This window comes from Seriola dumerili, unplaced genomic scaffold, assembly GCF_002260705.1.
Source record: "Seriola dumerili isolate Sdu_G_001 unplaced genomic scaffold, Sdu_1.0 BDQW01000109.1, whole genome shotgun sequence".
Taxonomy (NCBI): Eukaryota; Metazoa; Chordata; class Actinopteri; order Carangiformes; family Carangidae; genus Seriola; species Seriola dumerili.
This window is the reverse complement of record NW_019174364.1, coordinates 2,124,214-2,147,163: the sequence shown is the minus strand read 5'-3', so window position 1 is coordinate 2,147,163 and position 22,950 is coordinate 2,124,214. Positions and strand designations below refer to the sequence as shown.

The window sequence follows — 22,950 nt, the reverse complement described above, 5'->3', positions numbered from 1 at the left end:
ATGTAAAGTTAAATTTCAAACACTTGTAAGCCCCCCTCACCTAAATAGCTGGAGACAGCATGAAACAATAGCTAGGTATCTCCAAAATGAGCTTATTAATTCTCCTTGCATTCATTTAAATTTTCATCCACTGGACCAGATGCGCTAATAAGTAGTAGAACAAATGTAGTTGGAGAGCAGCCCCAAGGTGATTGCTGAATGTTTACACTCCAGTTAATACACCCCCCAACCCCCACCCCCACCCCCCCACAGCCCGGAGTCATGCCTCTAATTACCAAAATAAAGCCTTGATTTCTGCTCATACTCCCGAGTTTGGGGAGGACACAGTGCATGGAGAGTGGATATGAGGAGAAAGAGGAGGTGGCCTGATGCGCGTCCCCGTCTGTCGCACAGGAATAGGCTGTTTGAATGGAGGAAGGACCGCTTGTGCCAACAGCTGAGTCAAATGCCACAGATAGACTGAATGAATACAGGAAGTCCAGCGAATGAACCTTCAAAATAAAATGATTCATATAACAAAATAAAAACGCTCGACCTTAATGCTCGAATGTTGTGCCAAAATATACCTATTTTCCAACAGCAGGCATTTTTTTTCAAGTTGCCCTGGTGTTATGTGTGTACGTATAACAAGTGCACTACCTCGGGCCAGTTAAGGCTGTTGTCATGTTGGAGCACTGCTCTCACGTGAAGGCATTTTACTAAGAGTACTAGTGATTTCGAACAAATTTCTGCCTGGTACTCTCCTGTCACATCAGTGCTATGTATTGCCCTAAAAACGATAAATGGTTTTATTTTGAAAGTCTGGGTGGGAACACTCTATTATTGTCGTGGTGAGCTTTACTCTGTATGGTTGTTACATTGGAGAGAGTGGGAGAGAAAAGGAGCAAATGTGCGCGGCGGCGGAGAGGGAGGGAGGACAGCGAGTGCGCAAATAGGCAGCCAGGCACATCAGCAGCAGCGGCAGAGCATCTTCCTGATCCTGATCTCCCGTGTCTTCAGCTTCCAGTCCTCTGTGTGCGTCTCTGATTGAGATTTCACTGCCCGACTGAAGTGTCCAGAAGCCTCCGCCAACCATCACCTCCCACCACACACTTTCTCTGGAGCTCGGTTATTCTTAGCTCAGCTGCGAGAGACTGTCCTTCCGGTCCTTCTCTTATTTATCCCAGTTTCTTGAATATTTAATGGAAAATGGCGATCTGCGCGCAGTCGTACGGTATTTTCTGCCTCTTCACAATTCAAACTGTACTTATCATATGCGTCTCCACGCCGACAGACGGGACCCATCTCTTCCCCCAGAACTACACGTAAGTACCCTGCACTGTTTTGGGGGGATAAAGCGGGGTGCGGAGCGCGGAACTAGGACAGGTGGCCCCGACAAGCCTGCACATGCAGCGCCGTTTACCTTGGTGCGAGGGGAGCTGCTGTCCCTGATGTTCAAACACAGACGCAGCTTCCGTCTCTGGCGCTGCGTTATGAATCTCGCTCTCACAGAGCCCATGTTGTTGTTTCTGTTGTTGTGGGCAGTGGCATTTAATACCCACAGCCTTGTTCAATTTGTCATCGTCAACATGGAAACAGGCTACAGGGAGCACGCACAGGTGCCACAGGCGAATAACCCAACCGAGCAATAATTTATTAGAACATCCACGGGGATGAAAATGAAATAATAATAGTCGGTGTGTTGTTTTGCTGTCACGGCATGGGGGGAGAATAGCCTATCCCATTTACGCATGATGGATAGGCTGAGCTATAACGAGGCTAGTCTTAAAAGTCCTTCAGTGGATAGTGCACACGCACCGTGGAGATAATCATGTGTGTCCCACAGCAGGACACACTGGTGTTTGTAACCGGATGACTTTGATTTAGAGAACAAAACAATTAGTTAATCCCACAGTAGCGCCAGTTCTTTAAACCTCGAAGCCCCTGCACCTCAGCTCGATTCTCACCCAAACTACAAAACTACTCGCCCAGACTCTTTTCAGTAACAAACGCAGCAACATGGCTTCCAGATAAGACTCCTGCTCATTGTTGCAGTAAGCAAAAACAACAAGTTTTTGTCTGTTTGAAATGTAGACGCACTTGAGGCCGGTGCCACAGTGACCCGCAGGCACAGACAGAAGCTGAGCATCCAGCTGTGTGTAGACCAACAAAACTATTGTTGGACTTTTCTCAGCGTACACCTGTTGGGAAATGGTTTTGCAATAATATTTGAGTTTAAATCATCATTTTTTCTCTTAATGTGAACGGTGTAACGGTTTCACCTTGAATGACACACACAGGAGGCTGAAACATAATGTCTGCAGCAACAATTCACCACCTGTGCGTCGTCGAACGGTTCAACACAAGACTGACAACAGTTAACCAAAAATGACCCTTTTCTTTTTAAGTGAACGTTGCTTCATTTAAAATCCCAGTTCAGATTTTATAGTTTAGTAACAAAACTCTCCTGTAACCAGAGTGCAACAGTTCCTCAACCAAGTCTGTGAAGCAGCCCATGCTTCAAATGTTAACGTCGCCCTGTTCATGATGATCATGTCGTGATGATCTGATGTGAACACTAAGTGTAGCCCGTAGTGATGATTAGTCAGTCAGGTTCACCAGAAGTGACAAGAATCTCAATGATTCCTCTCTGATGCATCCGCTGGATAATCTCTGTGAAATCTTTGGAGCTTTATTATTCCGGATGGCCAAGGTGACTTTCAAATGAAAATCAGTTATCCTTTTTATTACTGCTACTGACTTAAACCCACAATTAGCTGCCTCACTGATTTGATTGAGCACCATAAAGAGAGGGCCCGTAGATCATTTCTCTTACATTTGAATTACTTTGTGCAAACAAATTCACATGGATGCTTAAATTATATGTACTGCGTTTGAATATCTGTTGTATAATCAGAAATGCTATATTTATAAATCTGATAGCAATATCCTCTTTACTTTTCCCTCCAAATACGCTTTGTTTTTTCAAAAGTACATAGGTTATTCTAGCTCTACTAGATTACAGTCACCACAGTAGTGACACAATGTTAATCTCATGACTTGTCATTATTATCAGTGTTCTTGTGAGAGCAGATAAAAATAAGATAAAGTCCAGGTCTTGTCATATATTTTGTGAGTATTATATCTGGTCCTCTCTTGGGTTTTAAAAACTGGGTTTTGTGTCACCCACATCTCTGTGCTATTTGCTAGAATTCGACTGTTCATTTAAGTGCATGGGGAGCTGCTGTGGCTGTCACACACACACACACACACACACACACACACACACACACACACACACACACACACACACCCACACATACACACACACACAGTGCTTGTGTATGCTGACGGTCTAAGTGCCTATAGCCGAGGAAGTGTGTCCGTAAGAAAGGGCAGAGTGTCCTCTAGTCCATTTTTACAGCAGTGCCACGAAAGTGTACCTTTCCTACACCTCACCATCTGGCAGCCTGGTCAGATTTCTATGTAGTTAGTGTATCCGTGTTGTTCATGAATTGTGTGTGTGTGTGTGTGTGTGTGTGTGTGCTTGCGGGTACAGGAAGATGGAAATTATTTCCACATTACTAAATTATGTGGAGAAAACCTGTTCCGATAACTGGAATTTAAATGAACGGATGTACAATCTTCTCTAGGAAGGTAAAACATCATTACTTACCTCAGTTGATATCGAGCTATAGCCCCCAAATTTATTTTATCACACATATGAAAATAGCCCACCCTTTGCCCTTAAAGATATTTCAGTGCTGTTCTTGGAATGACGAGATCCACAGCAGCAGCATGAACACGATGACGGTGTGCGGCCGATACACAGGTCGTCCATCCAAACTCATTTCATCACATTTTCTACTTTTCACATAATGTTTGGCCGACATAAATCATAATGCAGGAAAAACACCAAAAACACAAGAGACAAATGGCAAAGTTGTGATACTACATCAAACTACAAAGAGTCGGAGAGCATCAGCCGGCTTTCATGTAGTGGACAATAACAACTTCTCTGTCTTGAAGAGAGATCACAGCTTTCACAACACAGAAGGTTTCAGAGCAGTCATTGAACATTAGGCCTCAGGAGTGCATGTAATTTCCCAAACCAGCGTCTCCTGAGTTCTTCGAAATGTTTTTCTCCTTTGATTTCCAATCAGTCCAACATGGATCTTAAGTCATTTTACAAGAGGGCAGTGTTGCCCTCGTGTTGCTTCACGTGATCTGGCCTGATGCAGTCAGTTGTGTTAAAGCTGCAAGGTTAACCATTTGCTGCCTGTCAATAAGTATTTATTGTTACGTTACTTAATTGGAAAATGAAAAAACCAGGAAGGGGGAGTGGCAAGGCTGCACATCGGCGCACATCTGTGTCTGGAGATTTGGGATGTGGATGTAATACTTTTATCATATGTCATCTTTTATTGATTTCACTCATTGACAGTCCACATTTTAGAATATTTCAGTGTTGTATTTGAAATGACGACATCCATTGCAGCACAATGAACATAGTGACAGCGTGTGGCAGACACACAGGTCATGCTAACTAATTTCCTCCAAGCTCATTTAATTTTCTTAATTATATTTGACTGGGTTATAGGGTTACATGAACAAAATGAATATTTCAGTAACTATCGAGTCTAATTATCTTGATAATATCTTTTGATATTTACTCAAATATTCAAAATCTCACAGTGAAAAGTTGAACTCATTTTCATCCTACGCTGTCGAATAAGTTTTTGTAGCTCTGTCAAGTTGTTATCAGTCTTCAGCACATGAGATCTGTGACCCAAATTATCTCCATATGAGAATATCATACAGATTATACAGAGAGGAGATAAACAATCACATTAAATTGTTGCCCAGCCTTAGATCAAGCTTAGAGAAATGAACGAGGAATATATTTACTACCTGCTTGGTCATAACTGGTGTTTTTTTTTTTCTTGTTCACACCTAGTATATATTAAATATTCCATGAAACACCAATACCCAAATTATCATTATGAATTTCAAATCAAAATTTTTTCTTAAGATTGGCTGGGTCAATATTGTGTGTATTTACATAGACTTACAATATAAGACCTGCACTCCTTCCTGCATGTCAGTCTGTCAAGGCTGTATATATGTATATGTATGTGTGGGTGTGCGTAGCATGTAGACTAATGAAGTTGCGTAAGAAGTCTGCCTGGCTCGGGGACAGAGGTAGTGTCCCTCACTGTTAGTATCACTGTGTCCTGCTCGGCTCTGCTCTCACTGTAAGCTTGTTTTTATTTCATATCGAGGTGACCTTTTCATAGTCGGCGGCCTCTCCCCAGCGGTCCCACACTGCACAGTCCTCTTGGAGGCCCTCTTGCTTTCTCTTCATCTTGCTCCTGTGAATGCAGCCAGTGCGCACAATCGCTGGCGTGTTTGCTCTGCTGTTACTCTCCCGACGAGGCCCCTCTCTCCGGCTTGGTGATTATGGCGAGCGCTGTCACAGCTTGGCAGATTTGTACAATTTAATAAATCTGTCTTCCCTCTTGTCTTCTGAGCAAATCTGACATTTAAAGATGACATTTGTCTCCGTCTTCATATTAAAAGACAAACGACTCTGTTGTGTTGTGCTGTTGATGCTAGTGATTAGCTATCTGCAGGCTGCTGAAAGGAAAAGGTTGGCGCGGAGTCAGTGGTTGGCCCGCAAACACATGACAGAATTTATTCATCTGATTGCTGAAAGATGAGTTTTTCTTTTTTGTTTGTTTTTTTCTTTTTTTTTTTTTTTTTAGGAGTGAGACTTTCTCTCGTTGGCCATGATTGTTCAGCGTGTACCCAGGTTGGCAGGTTGGCCTCTGCTGCTGCTTTAAAATGATCTAGTGAAAATCTTGATCCATTAAGTCATTTGTTGCTTGCTGCGAGATATACAGTGATGAGCTCTCGCCGTTTGATCTCTTAATTCCAAACTTGGCTCCGTCTAACGGAGATCAGCTCCTGCTTAGGGTGCACTTCTGTCAGACCTGAGCAGTTTTATTGCAGAGCCGCTGATCCCAGCCGAACCAAGACAGGCACGTTCGCTGCCAGTCCGACCAGATATACGCAAGGTGTGATGGGGGGGAGAAGGTGCTGATGACTGGCCCAGACATTAGGAGAGATAGAAGATAGGAGAGAGCCAGATAAGGATCCAGAGAGAGGGAGAGTTTGGGAGTTTGCCAACACAGACGGAGACACACAAAGATGGGGAGACACTCACTTTGTCTGTCACAGTCGTACAAACACAAACACACATGCCCTGACAGAGAAATGAACGCTCATGTGATGTCATGTTCAGGTGGTAATGTGGAGGGATGCAGATTGAAAATGTCTAATTTTATTTTTCCAGAATGATTCACTGGGCTGGACGCATCGAGAAAGAGCTGGAAAAGGTTCTGCAACACATCACCGGAACTCAGCAGATGAGATCGGTAAGTTGACGTCACGCCTGAATGTGACGCGCTGCATTTTCCTGTGTTATTAATCAGTAAGAATTTACTGGTCCTTGTTTGTGTGTGTGTGTGTGTGTGTGTGTGTGTGTGTGTGTGTGTGAGGAACTATGTTTGTATGAGCACTGCAAAAAATGTTGTTCGAAGACATTCAGTTTTAGCGTTAAAACTTTACTCTTGAGATCATTTCACCATGACTGACTGTTTCGAGTGTAAATCAGCTTTTTTCAACAAATTTTCTTGACCCAAAAAAAATGCTCCTCATACTTCTGAATTTCCAGATACTTCTCAATTGAACTTCTTTAATCCCAAATTCGATGAAACAGTGGTTTTGAAGTGAAGATGTAATTAGTGGAATGATTTTAACAAATTGGCAAATTTTAACAGCTTGTTAAGATGGACGCATTTTGCAGAATATGTGTGTCGGTTATTTGTATCTGCGTCCTCGTATGAGGCTGTGTGTAACACGTGTCTGTCTTGTGGTAGAGCAGATGGTTGAGCAGAGTGTGATTGACACTGTTTCATCATATTTCTGCCGTGTGCGCATGTTCACCGAGCTTCCAGGGTTTGTAATGCACCCTGAGATAAATGCTTCATTATTGCTGTATGGGTGAGTGTGATTCATCCAGCCGGTACGATGCCTGTGGCAGCTTTAATGCTAGCAGCAGCAGTGGTTAGTGTGATGGCTGTTAGTATGGTGGCAACATTGATGGTTCCCAGAGAGGAGGAAGTGAGATGACAGGGATCGTGCTGGTGTAAAGGTTAACGACCATTAGTGTATGTCAGGCAGACACTCAGACTGTGTGACGGAGATAGGTTGATTTTTAGAGCTCATGCAGTCTAAACAAAACATAACAGAATGTTTACCCATCAAAATATCTGCCTTTTGCAGTTTGTGCAAATATTTTTTTCAGTGTTCCCGCTGAGCAATGTGCATTTGTAAACGGCAGTAGACTTCTGAATTAATGTTACACATGGTTTCAAGGGGAAATCATATTGTTACTGTCTGATAAAAATTCTGTATCTCCAAGATGTCGTCATTTCACAAACTATAAAAAAAAGATAGTCGATTTAAGTTGTGTATGTGCATTTTTCAGAAAACCAAATGGGTTTCTGAAAGGGTTTTGAGAACCATAAAGAAACAAACCATCCTTCAGCGTATCTAATAAAATCACTAAACTCAAAGAGATGTTATTTACACAAGTCACCACTTGTCACCTGTTTGCTACGTTTTCAACTGCTTTTTACTGGATGTATGATACAACTTGTTGTACACGCAAGCAAGAATTGTTTTCCATTTTTCCATTTTCATACACCTGCTGGTTATTTTATTGATAAATGGATAAAGAGCTTGTTCTGTAAAACGTATCAGAAAATTGGGGACAATGTCCATCACAATTCCTTAAAGCACAAAGTGATGCCATCAAATTTCTTGTTTTGTCAGACGGACAGTCTGAAAAATAAAGCTATTGAGATAACATGTAATAATAAGAAAAGCAGCAAACTCTCCCAATTAAGCAGCTAGAACTAGGAAATGTTTGATATTTTTTAGCTTGGAAAAGAGGCTGCTGATTAATGTTCTGTCAACTGCCTAATCGATTATTAGAGTAATTGTTATTATTCAGAGGAACTTAGTCTGTGTTTGGTTTAACTATGTTGTGGCGTCTCAGGACTGCTTGTTATAAAACTACATAGATGAATGATCCTGAGCTCAATGAGACCTAAAGCTAAGATGTGACACTGACATGACGTTAAGTGCTCAGTGGGCTTTAACGTTCTGTGGATTTAATCTAATTTACACTGGAAGTTGCTGAGGTTTCCTCTGTGGGCTCTCTCTCTAAAAAAATATTACGTCCATCCCAGTGACGCCTTGTGTAAGGTGCCCATATGGTTGCATGTGGATGTGCTGGCCTGACTGTGTGTGCAGAGCGGGTGTGAAAGAACATTTATCATGGCCCCAAACAGGAGTCGTCACAGGGTGTGCTAAATGGCCCAGCATGCCTAGAAAAGCCATTTTCTAAATGGATGCCTCTCTCTATACGTGTGTCTGATAGAAATCTTCCCAGGGCTATGCCGGCTGGTAACAAGATTGCCTCCCTCTGCGCCCCCTTCCTCTTCATGCGCAGTTTATTCTCACAGACAAAAAAAAAAAAAAAGTAAAGTGTGTGCAAATTATTTTTGAGTTTGTCTTACATGGAAAGAGACAAGGATGTACGTTGAATATAATGTGGTGTGTTCAGTTCCCCTCAGTTGAGATTTTATTTTTTCTGACAGGCGAAGTAGCGAGTGAAAGAAAGACAAAGGCCAAGACAGGGCAGCACAGAAAATAGCTGAATACATTTCGAGTCAGTTGGCTTAAAAAACAACACAGAGATGTACAATATTTTGATGTGTTTTAGTTTGTGCATACTGTGTGCAAGTTTTAAAATGTCAAAATAAATAAAACCAGTTATTCAACTGCTTAAAATCACATTCTAATATATTCTGCCCAGGTTTGGTCAAGATGTTATTCTTCCTTCGGGGAGCGAAAGGAAGATAGAGGGTGAGTGATGTATCGGAGGAGTTGGAAGTTTCGAATGGAAGAGTGTGGAGCGCGGATAGACAAGGAGAGTGGGCGACTTGTAGAGCGGAGGAGGAGGAGGAGGAGGGTTTTTTAGAGGGAGAGAAAAGATGAAGAATGGCTTGACAATTGAGATGGATGTTCAGGCGGTTTTGTGTGTATATTTAGAGTCAAACTACTTAAGATGGATGAAATGATAGAGGGGAAGGACGAGAGTTGGTAAATTAAAATGTGAGCAGACGGATGCTGTTTATAGTCCTTATCCTCTTCATTATCCTGTGTGCTGCTGTGTTTGATGTGTTACAGTATGTGGTGATGAGAGGCGGCGGTGGACACTGGCATTGTTTCCGTATCCTCGGGCTTATTCAGAGCAGTTTTAACAGGCGCACATGAGCAGTGCGCCTACACCCACACACTGTCATTACAGTGATTTGATGGTTTATCAGCGATACAGACAGATAATATTATTATGTACATATTTAGACACCAGGTGGACACACATTTACAATGTACTTACTGTAGCTGCAGAAACTACGCACATGCAGAGAGATGCTCTTGTTCTAGTGGTGGCAAGAATTTACAAAAGTACAAGTACTCATCCTGCAACAGATTCTCCTCTATGACTGAGATGTTATTATATATATATATATATATATATTATTATATTGTTCATACGTACACATGAATCTTTAAATAGCATTTTGCTACTGAAGCTGGTGAACGTGTAGCTAGTTGTAACTACATAACTACTTACCCACATACAGTTTAGTCCAGCGGCTCACAACCTACCAGTGGGTCACAATATAACTCTGATGAGTCGTAGGAAAGAAAAAAATAAATAAAAAATCCAAACTTCTGCTACACAAATTCTATTTAAGTTTTTGGACTTGTCTTTAATTTTTGTTTGTGAAATATCAGATACCTCTTTGGGCACAAAAAGTGACTTAAAAGAAACCATATAAGACAGTTAAAGGGAAACTCACTCTTGTGTTGGAAGCCGTTAGTTGAATTTGCAGTCATATATTGTATTTTACTTAAGTTAATCATAGTGTGGAGTGTAAAGTACCAAAAAATTGAAATACTCACAGAAAGTAGCTCAAAATCATACTTAAGTACAGCACTTGAGTAAATGTAATTGGTTACATTACACCAACATCTTATTCCCACTTGCACATATAGTCAGGGCAATTTCCTCAGCTCCAATTTAGCAAGCTTCTTAAATGGCGATGCCATGCAACATATGTTGAACTCTCTCTCGAATTCATTTCAATAAGAAGCGTCTAATCAGCATGAATAATTTAGTGTGGTGCACATGACTGCTCCCGAACCCCTTGGTTCAGCCTGGCATTTCACAACTCTGCACTCTGCGCCTGTCTCCACGCCCTGTCCCCTTGCCTCTCGCTGCTCTTGATTACTGGAAACCTGAGAATGACGTACATCCAGATCAATATACCCACCAATCCACCCACGCTGCAGGAGGGCGGAAAGACACAGGGGCAGTTAATGGGTGTGGGATTCATTCAGTTTTTACACGAGCTTCATTTTATTATGTGACAAAGTATGTTTTTTGCTCTCTTTCTGCCACTTTTGACCTTCACTCTGTGTCTCTTTGTGCTGTGTGGTCAACACCACATCAGTCGGCCCGCTGACCACATGCTGGCAGCAGGTTTATCTCAGTTCAACACAGACCTTCTTGCCTCTAGTGCTTCCAGTGCGCGTGTGTATGCTCATGACTGTGTGTGTGTGTGTGTGTATGTGTGTGTGTGTGTGTGTGCGTGTGCACGCAGAGTCTTCTTTCTTGTTGTTAACATTGCTGAAGCCTCTGGTTCTATTTGATCAGCACAGGTATGTTTTCATGACTTGAGGGAGATGTTGTATACCAAACTAAACACAATTCCAAATGTCTTTCGCGCTTCTCCAAGCCTTCCCACTGCTTCCTGGAAAAAGAGGGTTGCTCACGGCAAAGACGGCCCGCCTCGACAAACAGATATCTCTATAAAGTGCATTGGTGGATTTACTCACTATCGCTGACTACAGAAATTTCCAATAATCTGTCTCAAATGCCCAGCGCTATACTAGACATCACCCCTGCTCTCACTCCACAATCCTCACGTCCAAGAGCTGATGTCAGCTTCACCCCTCCCTCCCTCTGTCTGTGCTGATCCATCAGTGGACGATGATGTGATGGCCGATCAGTGCCATTTGTTACTTGATTTGAAAGCTCCTTACGCCTGTAGACAGTTTACAGGAAGAGTTGAATGTCCCTCCTCCCATCATGTGCCGTTACCTTTAAAGGAGAGAGAGAGGGAAAGAGAGCGCTCTCAGTCCTCCTCTTTCAGCTCTCTCCGTCCTCCCGCCCCCTCCATCTTCTGGCCTGGACCTTATACAACAGCAGCTTGTTATCTGCCTGTGTGAAACATCACAGGCTATTTCTGCAGGATAGATAGTTTACTCTCTGGCTCCAGTTTTCTCTCCTGATGGCTTGCTTAAGTATCCCTCAGCCATTGTGTAACACACATCAATACACATAATGGTCTACTTTTACTGAGGTCTTTATCTATGTTAAAATGGATGAGTAATTAATTACTGTCTTTTTAGCACATCTACAACATCAGCAGTCTGGTCAGCCGGTGTACTAAAGCTAAACTAAAGTCTCACCACAACAGATGATGATGCCTTTTAGGAACTCAAACATTTTCATGTTTAGAGTCAAGGAGAAGCTGAGCCAAGCTGTGCTGTTAAATTACCACTTTGCTTATAGCTGTGGTTGTTTTTCTGAAAGTAATGAATGCATGTGCCTCTATTTTGCACTAGGACACCACCTTTTCATTTTGTAATTGATAATGTGCACTCGATATGCCACACCTGAAGTAGAAGTGAAACTAATCAGAGTTCATTTATAAGAGATTTTAATTTTGTCTGAACTTGACCCCTGCTTAGGGATAGGTGTTGTTTAACATTTTTTTTGGGATATGACAGTTGAATTTTAATACAGATACCAAACTGATACTTTTAACATACCTCAGTGTGAGTAACATAAACAGATAAATATAACCTGCCAGGAATATGCAGATATTCGACTGGCTATCACAGTAGCTTCCTGGATGACGTTGCATTGTATTCTGAAAAAGTTCACAAAACTAGAGCCAGGACTTTTTCACCGTACAACCCTGCAGTTTTTGGCACTCGCACCTCCACTGCGTCAATGGAGCAGCTACATTTACGTGTGTGTGTGTGTGTGTGTGTGTGTGTGTGTGTGTCTGGGGGGGGGGCTAAAGTTGGTAGACTTTGGTAGTTACCAAAAAGTACTGAGGTTATACATTGTAATCAAAAATAAATTATGCAACCTTTTTATCTACAGTAGTTAACCCTCCATTTGTGTGCCCAAGTGGATGTAATGTTCAATTTTTAAACCTGGCTATAGTCCCATTCAGACATCCCATTAGCAGTTCCCAAAAGTGAGGGGTCACCAGGGTCACACATCAGGGTCATGTAAGCTTAGATATGGTCTGTTAGCTAACCACTTGTTATTCTATTTGGAACCCATGTAACCCTCATTTCTCTCTTTGTGTGCCAACTCTAGCATTTACTTTGTATTTAACCCAAACAAAAACAAAATAAAACACACAACAAAATAACTGTGGACATTAGAGGCACATAAAACCAGTAGCAAGCTGAACGTTAAGCAGTGTGAGAGCTGGTCAGCACCATTACTCCCAGCCTCAGACTCCCCTGGGCTGACAGGAGAACAGAAGGGCACACAAACACACAGTATTTATTTTTCTGCCTTTTTATTGGTTTTCTGACACTGGGGAAGGTTACAAGGGTTCCTCAGCTCCCCGGCTTGATGGTCTGGCACTGGTTGACGCTGTTTATATAAATGAAAATACATATATCTGCAGAGTGCAGCCCTGCATGCAGATATCCCCGGGTTGGCGTTAGAAGGAATTACTTGAAATAGCTTTGCAATAAAAATGTGGCAGTTTAGAAAAAAGTAGAACCAGATTATATAGTGTCACTGCCCTGTCTCCAGTTTCATATTCCGTTTACAGCTGTGCCTGGAGGGCCTGTGTTTTCAGGTTTCTCTCTGTATGTACATCCATGTACCCTTCTCATTATCGCGATATCTCAGGAACGACTTCAGGGAATTTAATTACATATGGCAAAAATGATCACTCAGACTCAAGGATTTACTGATTAGAGTTTGGTGGTCAAGGGTCAAAGATGAAGGTCTGTGATCTCAGAAAATAAGTTTTTAGCCACAACTCAAGAATTCATAAGCTAATTTTGACAAAGTTTCACACAAATGACTAATACAATGCAATAATGAAGTGATGACATTTTGTATCTAAAAGTTCAAAGGTCAACTTCACTGTGAGACCATAATGTTCTGAAAACACACTTACTACCTTTTCTATGAAATTCCTTCAAAGTATTCACTAAATATATGAGTCTGGACAGACATGGATGTAAACTGCAACCTGAGTGGTTGGTGGACAGGAACTGAAAATGAACTGCATATTCATTTATTTATTTTTATTATTATTTGCAACCTTCTTCAGGTTTGTCCTGTTCAGTCTAGAGTAAAGTCAGGTGAATGAAATCAATAATGCAGGCTTCAAAGACATAGTACTACATGGTGCATGCTGCGTGTGCTATATTTTATTTCTACTCTGGTCACATTGTAAAACATCTTCTAGTATATCACTGTGTGTGTGTATGTGTGTGTGTGTGTGTGTGTGTGTGTGTGTGTGTGTGCGCGCTTGTTGATTCCAATGCAGTGAATTACCAGGATGGAGCTGTAACTGGGGGGGGGGGGGGCAGGGGGGCAGGGGGCAGCCTCTTAAGTGTCAGCAGCAGAACACAAACAGGGTCGGAGTGTCTGAATCTTGATGACATTCACTGTGGTACATTTGGTCGACTGTATTTGTGTTACTAATTGTTGCTTGATGAATTCAGGGAAAACAAAAAGCAGATGTGTTCATGCTTCTAGTGGCTTTTTTGGTAGAGAAAAGAAGGCCTTGCACTTGTTAAAAAGAAGACAATATAGCATTATGTGTCAAAATAGGATTAGAGGTCTGCTAAAGCTCCAGCCCTGTCAGAGGGAAGATGCTTTATTTTGCCTACGCTGCAAATCTTTTCTCCTTGTCTCCATCTTTCTACACTATTATTTGCAGTGTGTGTGTATGTGTGTGTGTGTGTGCGTGCGCGCGCGTGTGTGTGCAATTTTCAGTGGTCTTCCAGTTGATGTTTCAAAGAGCGCATGACGTGTCTTTAGTGCTATCTGTGCTTGACAGAGAGAAAAAACTGGGTACAGTTCCCTGAGTGGGTTGCAGTGGTAATGTAGAGTGGCGTGATGCCCTAGAAAATTCCAGGTGTGAAGTGCTTTATTCATCCCAGTGCAGAGGGAGTGCTTCTCTATGTGTGAAGTGGTAGGTGTGTGACGTTTATTTCCATTGTGAACAAATGTATTGGTCTTTTTTTCATGGGTGTTTGTGTTTGTATGTGAGAGAGTTTGGGTGCGCTGAAGTCTCAGAGGTTTTGTCCTCCTCTTCTTCTCTTCCTCCTCCACCTGCACTAGTCTGTGATTGATTGGTCACAGCTCTGAATAACTTTAATTGGCTTGCCTCAGCGGTGGGTGGTTTTCAAACAGCGAACCTCTGTGGAAGTCCTAGAAAAGCGTTTTAATTTTTGATCATGTAGGCAGTAAGGACTCTCCACTGCCATCTGAGAGGGGTCTTCAGAAGTGCTACCTACATCTTTTTAATTCTGCAGATTGTAGCTCACTTCGTGTCTTCTGCCTTGTTCTCCCTCTCTCTCTCTCTCTCTCTCTCTCTCTCTCTCTCTCTCTCTTTAAAATCTGAAGGAGAAGCTCCCCCTCCCTCCACAATCTATCTACCCTCTTCTTTGGCTTCAAGCTGGACTCACTCTCATCTCTGCCTCTGGCCTTTTTCCCGGGGCTCCGTTGTTAGATGGGATTTGTGCACCACTACAATTGCAGCGTTACACATTATAGTCACGCATGTGCATGTATACACATATATACTACACTTGCAAACACAGACGCATACACTACACAGACCCTGTCTCCTACAAATGACATTTTTACATTACTTTTTTCAGACATGAGGGAATGATTTTTGAATTAATGATAAATTTGCAAAATTTTCATACAGGACAAATCTTTAAACATTCAGTGACAACATATTTCATTTGTCTGAATGGTTGTGATCTTGGTTAAATGTTGTCAAAACTGAACTGAATCACAAGACTGGACATATTCACTTTAACATTGAACCATAACCACAATCTTTCCTTATCCTTAATCATATCCTCACATCAGCTTCTGTTTGTCTGAGTGTGAACCTGTGTCTGCGGTGCTGGAGAAACAGAATTTCAAGGAGACAGAGTTACTCTAAAACTGCCATGTACAATCACACCTCTGCTCCTTCAGTCATCATCATTTTTACAAAAGCAAACAGGGGACATGTTAGCCTACTGTTTCCCTCCATCAAAACATGTGAACCTGAAAGACTCCCATAAATGCAAGCTAGTATAAAATATTGATGCCGCTCAAAGCAGGATGTAGTAAAACACCTGAGACTTACCATCACAGCGACTGACTGATGAGAGACAAAGACAACATCATTACCTCCTTGTATGTGTTATTTCACAGCAAAATTGAAAGATAATGAAAAACATTTTCATTCGCCAACCAATATCACAGTTTGCTTTTTTCAAACCAAAACTGTTTATCACTTGTATACTCATTAAATTGTTGAGCAACTTTCACCCAATCCAGCATGTTGTTTATGCTGCTGTGTTCTGTGCCTTTTAATACTTTCACTTCCAAACAGGTATAAAGGTATGCTAGCATAAAACCAAATCAATGCTTACATAAGCCCATTGTTTATATTCATGAAAGTGTTTGGCTCTGTATAATTGGCTAGACTTCTAACCTAACAGCTTGCACAGTGAAATGAAATCCAAGTACATAGTTTGATTATTGATAATTCTGGCATGGAGACTGACTTCTTGTTTACTTTTTTCTGTTGCCATTTTAAATGTTGTGCTCCATTGTTGCAGTTAAATATAAGATTGCTATTTACGTTAGCACCAACACTGCAATTACTATCACTCAGCATGTATTTGTAAATAACACAGTTGGTCTAATTGAATTCAAGCCAAATGCTTTTCTTGAATTTGATTTAATTGTTATATAATTATATTAATGACTGTATAGGTGTAACTTTGAAGGTGGCGAAACTTCTGGCAATGGGGAAATCAATCACACAAGTGTATGAGTACAATGTAATAAATATGTGATTGAGGTCGCAGACTATGAAGACCTCAATCAATTAGATATGTTTTCTAAGCGAGAGTTAAAATTTCATTCTGACTTTTATTGCTGTATAACTGCAGCATCTGCTTTACATAGGTATTGTGTGTGTAAGCTGGCAATCTGTTTTTGCTTACAGGCAGCTTAGCTTCCATTGTCATGGGGATGTGGATGGCATGTGAGTGAATGTTTGGGGATGCTCAGGAGTTAAATCCTGAAGAGTGCAATGGATTTATGACTCACTGACACAGTAAAGTTGAAGCTTTCGTCTGTGTTTCGGTGCCTTCCCGTACGCGATATGAGCGGAGGTACTCCCTGTGTGCCCGGATACATGCGGCTACACGAGTGGTCTCCTGAGTTTTTTGGTGCGCTGATTACAACACGTGTATACGCGTGCGCGACGAAGTGTATGCATGTGCTGGTGTGTGTTTGTGTGAACTCTGGACCACCAGCTCATTTCACACACAGACAGACATCAAAGGCAGTTTGAATTAACCCTGCGTGTCGGGGCCGCTCTGCATGCCATCCGCAATTTCACATCTCTGCCGCTCCAGTAGCACCAAACTTACATACCCATTCATATTGAAATGAACAGATGGAGTTTTGCCATGCACCGAATCGCCATCCTTCACTGAGAAAAGATAAAACTTCAAAAGAGCAGAGATACATTTGGATCTGTTTGCAGGTGTTGAGGCTGTGTGCCCTCGCAGGTGAAGTGTAGGTATTCGATGTCTCTGTGAAAGTGCGGGCAAAGCGCGGGGATCATGTTTTCCTCATTAAAGCAGGCCAATTGTGTTTCCATTACAGCCCTCTTGCGAAAGCCGGCTCCCTTTCTCCTTGATTAGACGCTGCAGAAATGATGTCATGGCCATGCACATACACAGGTACACACATCAAAGCGTATGTGGCTCACCTCTTTTAAATAACCTTTAAATCCATAACAGGAACCAGTGGCCTCACCACATTGTTTGCGTTTGTGTGTCCAAAATGTGTTTTGTTTTTTTTTTTTATTGTTTTGAATGGACAGCGTTACCTCTCCCTTTGCCTCCAAAACACTCATTTTCACATTTTCACCTCATCATGGCAGCTAATTTAATTTGATATTGTATTTATTGATCTGGCCAACTTCAATTTCCTGCAGCGGCGTGATTCTGTTGCACGATGAAAGCGATGATGTAGATGAACAGGAGCGAGGCGATGGCGAGGATGGAGATGGTGATGAAGAGTGCCATGATGGTAATTTCTGCGGGTGATTGTGATTGTGATGAGTTGTATGCTGATTAGAGCAGTGTCTGAAGATGGCTGGGGTCGACGCAGCATAGGTGAAGCCATTAGCTGCACTGTGTATTTTTAATATCCCTCAGCCATCAGTAGGCTGCCATCACGGCTATCCAGTAAACACATTCATATTTCATTAATCTGGCCTCTCCCCTCTCCTCCCCCTGCCGGCCTCTTATTGTCTCCTCTAGAGGTTGTTCAGTAATCCACCGAGACCTTACCTCATCCTACTGTGTTAGCTGCACCCACACACATACGCACTCTGCTCTAAGTACTATAGTAGGAAGTCTTTTCTCATGGTTATTTGGCACATACTTGTCTATGAGGGCTAAATTTAACAGTGTATAGGACCACTGCTAATATAAATACACCCACATACTATATGTATCCACCCCTGTACTCGTATTTACAGTGTGTAAGCACGCTCGCATGGGATGCTCATACCAATGGACACATACAAACATCTGTTAAATTAAATTACTTAAAACAAGTGGAAAAGCTACATGATGTCACCTGATTTCTGATGACTGCCATTTTAACATAGTACGTATATGGAGATGTTTTGTGTTTGTCATGTCTGGATTATGTGTGGGAATATTTTTCTCACATGCTCACCCACATACCGTTTCACCACTGCTATTCAAGTCAGAGCCACGCAAAATAATACACAATAGATGAAATGGAATTACATAATCCTACTGGGCCTGTAGGCGGCGCTACAAGCACAGACTGAATTAAGGGATTTGAGCTTTACAGTTTGTTGTTGACCTTATAAACAACAACTGACAAAACAATCTCAACTCAACATCCTTCATCAGCTCAACTTTTTTTTTTTCTTTAAGCTTGACTTTTAAGCCAAAGTGGATGAGAAGTCCTTAAAACTGCTCAAGATGGGCCTTTTTCTACGGCACACATTTTCACTTGTCATAGTAGGAAAAGCACGGGAGTTACTAATAACATTAGCAATGGCTCCGTTCTGTTCAGGTGTCCCACTAAGCCATGACAGCGTGACAGTGAGCCAGCACTCACGATATACAGACCCTGAAAGTGAAGCAGCTAAATGGAATTCAGCCATCATTCATTTTATTATTTAAACCTGCGCTTTTCCTACCGTGACATGTTAAAATGTCTTCGGTGAAAACACGTACAGTTCCGTGATGAGTGATCAAACTCCATCCACTGATGAAAACTACTATTCTTCTTAGGGGAAAAAAAAGACAATATGTTGAGTTTATAAAGAGTTTGTACACAGGCTGTGTAAAATAAAACTTCATAAATGAGGAATCAAACTACTACTACAACTACTACTGGATGGATCTCTTCATAGCAAACTTAGTTGACACTACTTGAATGACAGGATTTATAAACACAATCAGTTGCTATGCGATAAAAACATGGCTGCCAATAAAAATTTATTATAAAAGACTGACATAGTTTTGCACTTAAACACCTAAGGTTAATAACACAATGCTTCCATGATCAAGTTAAGAACAAAACAGGAGTCGCTTTCTGCAAAAAAAAAAACTGTAATATAAACTAGTCAGATTTGGTGGTAATGGACATTTACCAATCATGAAAATTTAAAGCTCACTTTGATATTTGAAGGAGGGCACAATCTACCACGTAGCAACTTGTTACCCAGAGTGAACTCTCGCTGTAAAGTTTTCCACTTGTGTCAAGACCTTTACTGTATATCTCAAATGCCATTCATGACTGTTTTTTTTTGTTTTTTTTTAGAATGATACAGAAAGCAATTATAGCCTGGAAAAGTTAATTTCAGGCTGATTTCTTGTGCAATTTATTTCTGCATGTCAATAAAATGGTAATGAGTCATTGCTTATAGGGTGGCATTTCAGTTAAGGCCCGTCCTGTAGTTCTTGTATTGCACTGAACTGAACATTCGTCTCTGCCTGTAATGAAGGCTCGCTGTAAATTTTCCTCAAATGAATTATTCAGCTGTACTCAGCCGAACTGATCTAGGTGCATTTGTACATTTGTGTGTGTGTGTGTGTGTGTGTGTGTGTGTGTGTGTGTTTGTGTTTGTAGCTGCTCCAGATAAAGATGACGTTGCCAGTCTGCAGAGCGGGAAAAGGGATAAAGCTGTTTGTATTGGATAGGATTTAGCATCAAATGAAGAGGATAAATAGTCCATCCAGGACTGATCGAGCTTCATAATGTAATACGGACGCAGGGATACAAGAGCATAGCGAGTCATACGTTTGTGTGTGTGTGTGTGTGTGTGTGTGTGTGTGTGTGTGTGTGTGTGTGTGTGTGTGTGTGGGTGTGTGGCTGTGGTGTGCCTGTGTGGAGCTTAGGTGTATGTTTGTGTGCATGAGAAAAAGATTCAGTCATATCATAAGGAAGAGGACATACAGTATGTACACTGACAGTGAAATCCCTTTTTAGCTCGGCAGTGTGGTGTATTTGTGAAGAGATTTTGGCATTGAACGTGGCTCAAGGGGGTGTGTGTGTGTGTGTGTGTGCGCGCGTGCGTGTGTGTGTGTGTGTGTGTATTGGGGGTAGGGAACAGTCTCGTCTGCCAATGATGTAAACCCTGCACGGCCTCCAGGGTGTGTAATGTTAAATTCACTGTTAAATGTGTGGAGTGGTGAAGCCTTCTGCTGGGACTCCTCTCAGCACCTCAGCTCCACTAACAAGACCAGTCGACATGAGCTAATGACACACAGGCACGCAAACTGCACACTGACTCTGCAGGCCAGACTCACGCCGAGGTTTATCCACTCATACCTCAACTGCCTTTGTTTTATTTATTTATTTATTTTTGTATCATGTATTTTCGAACTAGCTGATAGTCACCTGCTTTTTCATGGCTATTATGCCTTTAAGATACGGTTGAGTATTGTCTTAAAAGGGCTGTGTCTAACACAGCTAGAGCCTCTCTGTATCCAGTGGACTGCTGCACTCAAATTAGTAGCTTTTAGTCACAGCTCTCTGTGTGACTCAACTCTACAGCCTCTCTATGAATTGATAGTGAGTTTGTCAGCAATTAGGTTTTTTCAAACCATCAGGGGTCCAATTCAAATCCAGTGTGAACTACTTAGTTACCTGCATGGGTGTCATCAATCGTAATTCTACTGGTTTTTTAGAGGTGGAATTCAAATTTGACTGCCTGCTGTTCGATAAGAAACGTCTGCTCAAATGTGAGTTCTAATACAACCCAACCAAGATTATACACAAAGATGATACTGGTAGAAAAAAAGGAGTCACTCAAAATCAAAATAATGTTGTAGTAAAAGCTTTCACATCAACACGTTTAGGGATCTAATTTCAAAACACTGGCACCACAGTGATGTGTATTTTTATAGGCCGATAAAGGGCCTTACAGTACCTCAGAAATGTGGGGAAATGATACTGTTTTCTGCCAGACTCTGCCCTTCACATGACTGGGAGGGTATCATGCACCCATGAATGAGTGTAGTTGCTGTTACAGTGAATGAGCATGAATAAGTCCTATAAAAAGAACCTTCAGTTCCGCATCAGGCCTTCTGCAGCTGATTTAGAGCAGAGGAACTCCAACAGGGTTGTCACATTAAAAAAAGCAAGTAACATAAAAATGTGCAATAAAAAAAAAAAAAATACAACTGAAAGAGACAAATAGTGACCATATGTCATGAAGCCAGTAGAAGTGCACCTCAAGTATAAATACAACAACTCCTCCTGATAATAGCTTTGGAAAAGAAAGAATTAATCTTTAGCTTTGATTTCTTTTCTTTTCTTTTTTTGGAAAGGTTTTTTTCTGTCATAGTCATAATTTTCTTTTGAATTGATATATATTGAATTTTATTTTATTATATATATATATAATCAGTATATGTGTATATCACATAAACTAAAGGAAAAAGCAGACTGGTGACCAGTGCTTGAACAGTTACATGTCTAACAAAATCATGGAGATGGCATGTGGCAAGAAGAATCACAGCTTTAAGTTGCAGACACTATGTGTAAACCGCTCAGGCATTCAGCAGTCATTAATGATATACAGTACGCAGACTAGGAAAAAGCTCTGGTTTCGATAAAGGGACATCATCACATATAAACAGATGCAGACGGAGAATTTGGAGTTGGCTTTTGTGAGTTCGTCTAGTGTATGTGAGTGTCTCCATCACTTTACCGTCCTCCTTTCTGGATCCCATGGGGAACTTCTTGGTCTGCTGACGAGCTATTCCCAAGTGGAAAATGTTAGCTTCCTGTCAGACTAGCAGAAAGATAAACATCCTTAAATACTGCACCCGAGTTCCTAAAAACCAGTCCTAAGCACTCTATCCCCCCTTCTCTCTGTTTGTGTCACCCTGCCTTTTTTCCTCTCTCTCTCTCTTCTTCTCTTCCTGTCACCCTCTCTCTCACACACTGCTGTCCTTCATGTCTCTCTATTTACCTTAAGTGGATTTCACTTTCCTAAGTGGATTCTTAGTTTACATAAACAGACAAGACTAACTGTTCATTACAACATTTCCTTGGTTATATTTTCAAGTTTTGTTTTGTCTTTTTCATGCACATCACCTTGTAATTTTGTTCCACAGTTCGTGTGAGGTACCAGAGTCCTTTTCAAGCATGTCAAAATGTTAGGAGAGATAAAAAAAAAAGTATTCCAGGGATGTGTCTGTACCTTGAGGTCTAAACTGCGTACCACATCTTAAAAAACCCTCATAATCTTCTTCCCTCTCACTCTGCAGAATTCCAGCTTCCACAACATGTTCAAATAACTCCAAAGATTCGTCCTAAGTGTGAACCTCTGTGGTCTCTTCTGCGACCTCCTCTTCTTCTGTCTTGCCAGCTCCCTCTGCTCTGTTTTGTCATTCCCTCTGGTAAAAGAAAAGAAAAATAATTAAATGAAACCCTTGTAAACCTTACGGGTGTTATATGTTTTCACAGCTCTTTTATTTGTACATTCAGCTATAAATGCAACATATTTCACTTCCCACTTGTGAATTTGGTTTTTATGGATATAACATTTGGTCAGAATAACAAATAAATTTAATAAATACAAAATAAATAAAAAATTGCTGTATGTTTTTCCAAAGTGACAGCTTACTTTGCTCCTGGACCAGTCATAGTTGTTGCCCTTCGTTACTGACAATGAATAAACTTTTTAATGTAGCCTGAATTGGTAAACTGTAATTCAGTCACTAAATAGTATGTGTCCTTTAAGCCATGAAACAATTGTAAGTAAAATTAAATCTAAATTACAAACAAAGCCTGTTGTGTTATTTGTTGCTTTATTTGTCACGCAGTCTTTATTTGTCATTTGGTGTTAATAATCATTCTGGAAAGTAAAAGTAAGAGTGGGTGTAAGGGGATTTTTGCATAGAGACATTAAC

At 41.2% G+C, this 22,950-nt stretch overlaps 1 protein-coding gene across 1 annotated transcript in view; it reads left to right on the top strand.

The window, feature by feature from the left end:
• Positions 1-925: 925 nt before the first annotated feature.
• Positions 926-22,950, top strand: part of cacna2d2 (calcium voltage-gated channel auxiliary subunit alpha2delta 2) — a 136,853-nt gene continuing 114,828 nt past the window's right edge. The window contains exons 1-2 of the mRNA XM_022746733.1: positions 926-1,304; positions 6,335-6,416. Of these exons, the coding sequence (XP_022602454.1) occupies positions 1,189-1,304; positions 6,335-6,416 (198 nt within the window). The 5' untranslated portion in view covers positions 926-1,188. The remainder of the gene's footprint in view (positions 1,305-6,334; positions 6,417-22,950) is intronic.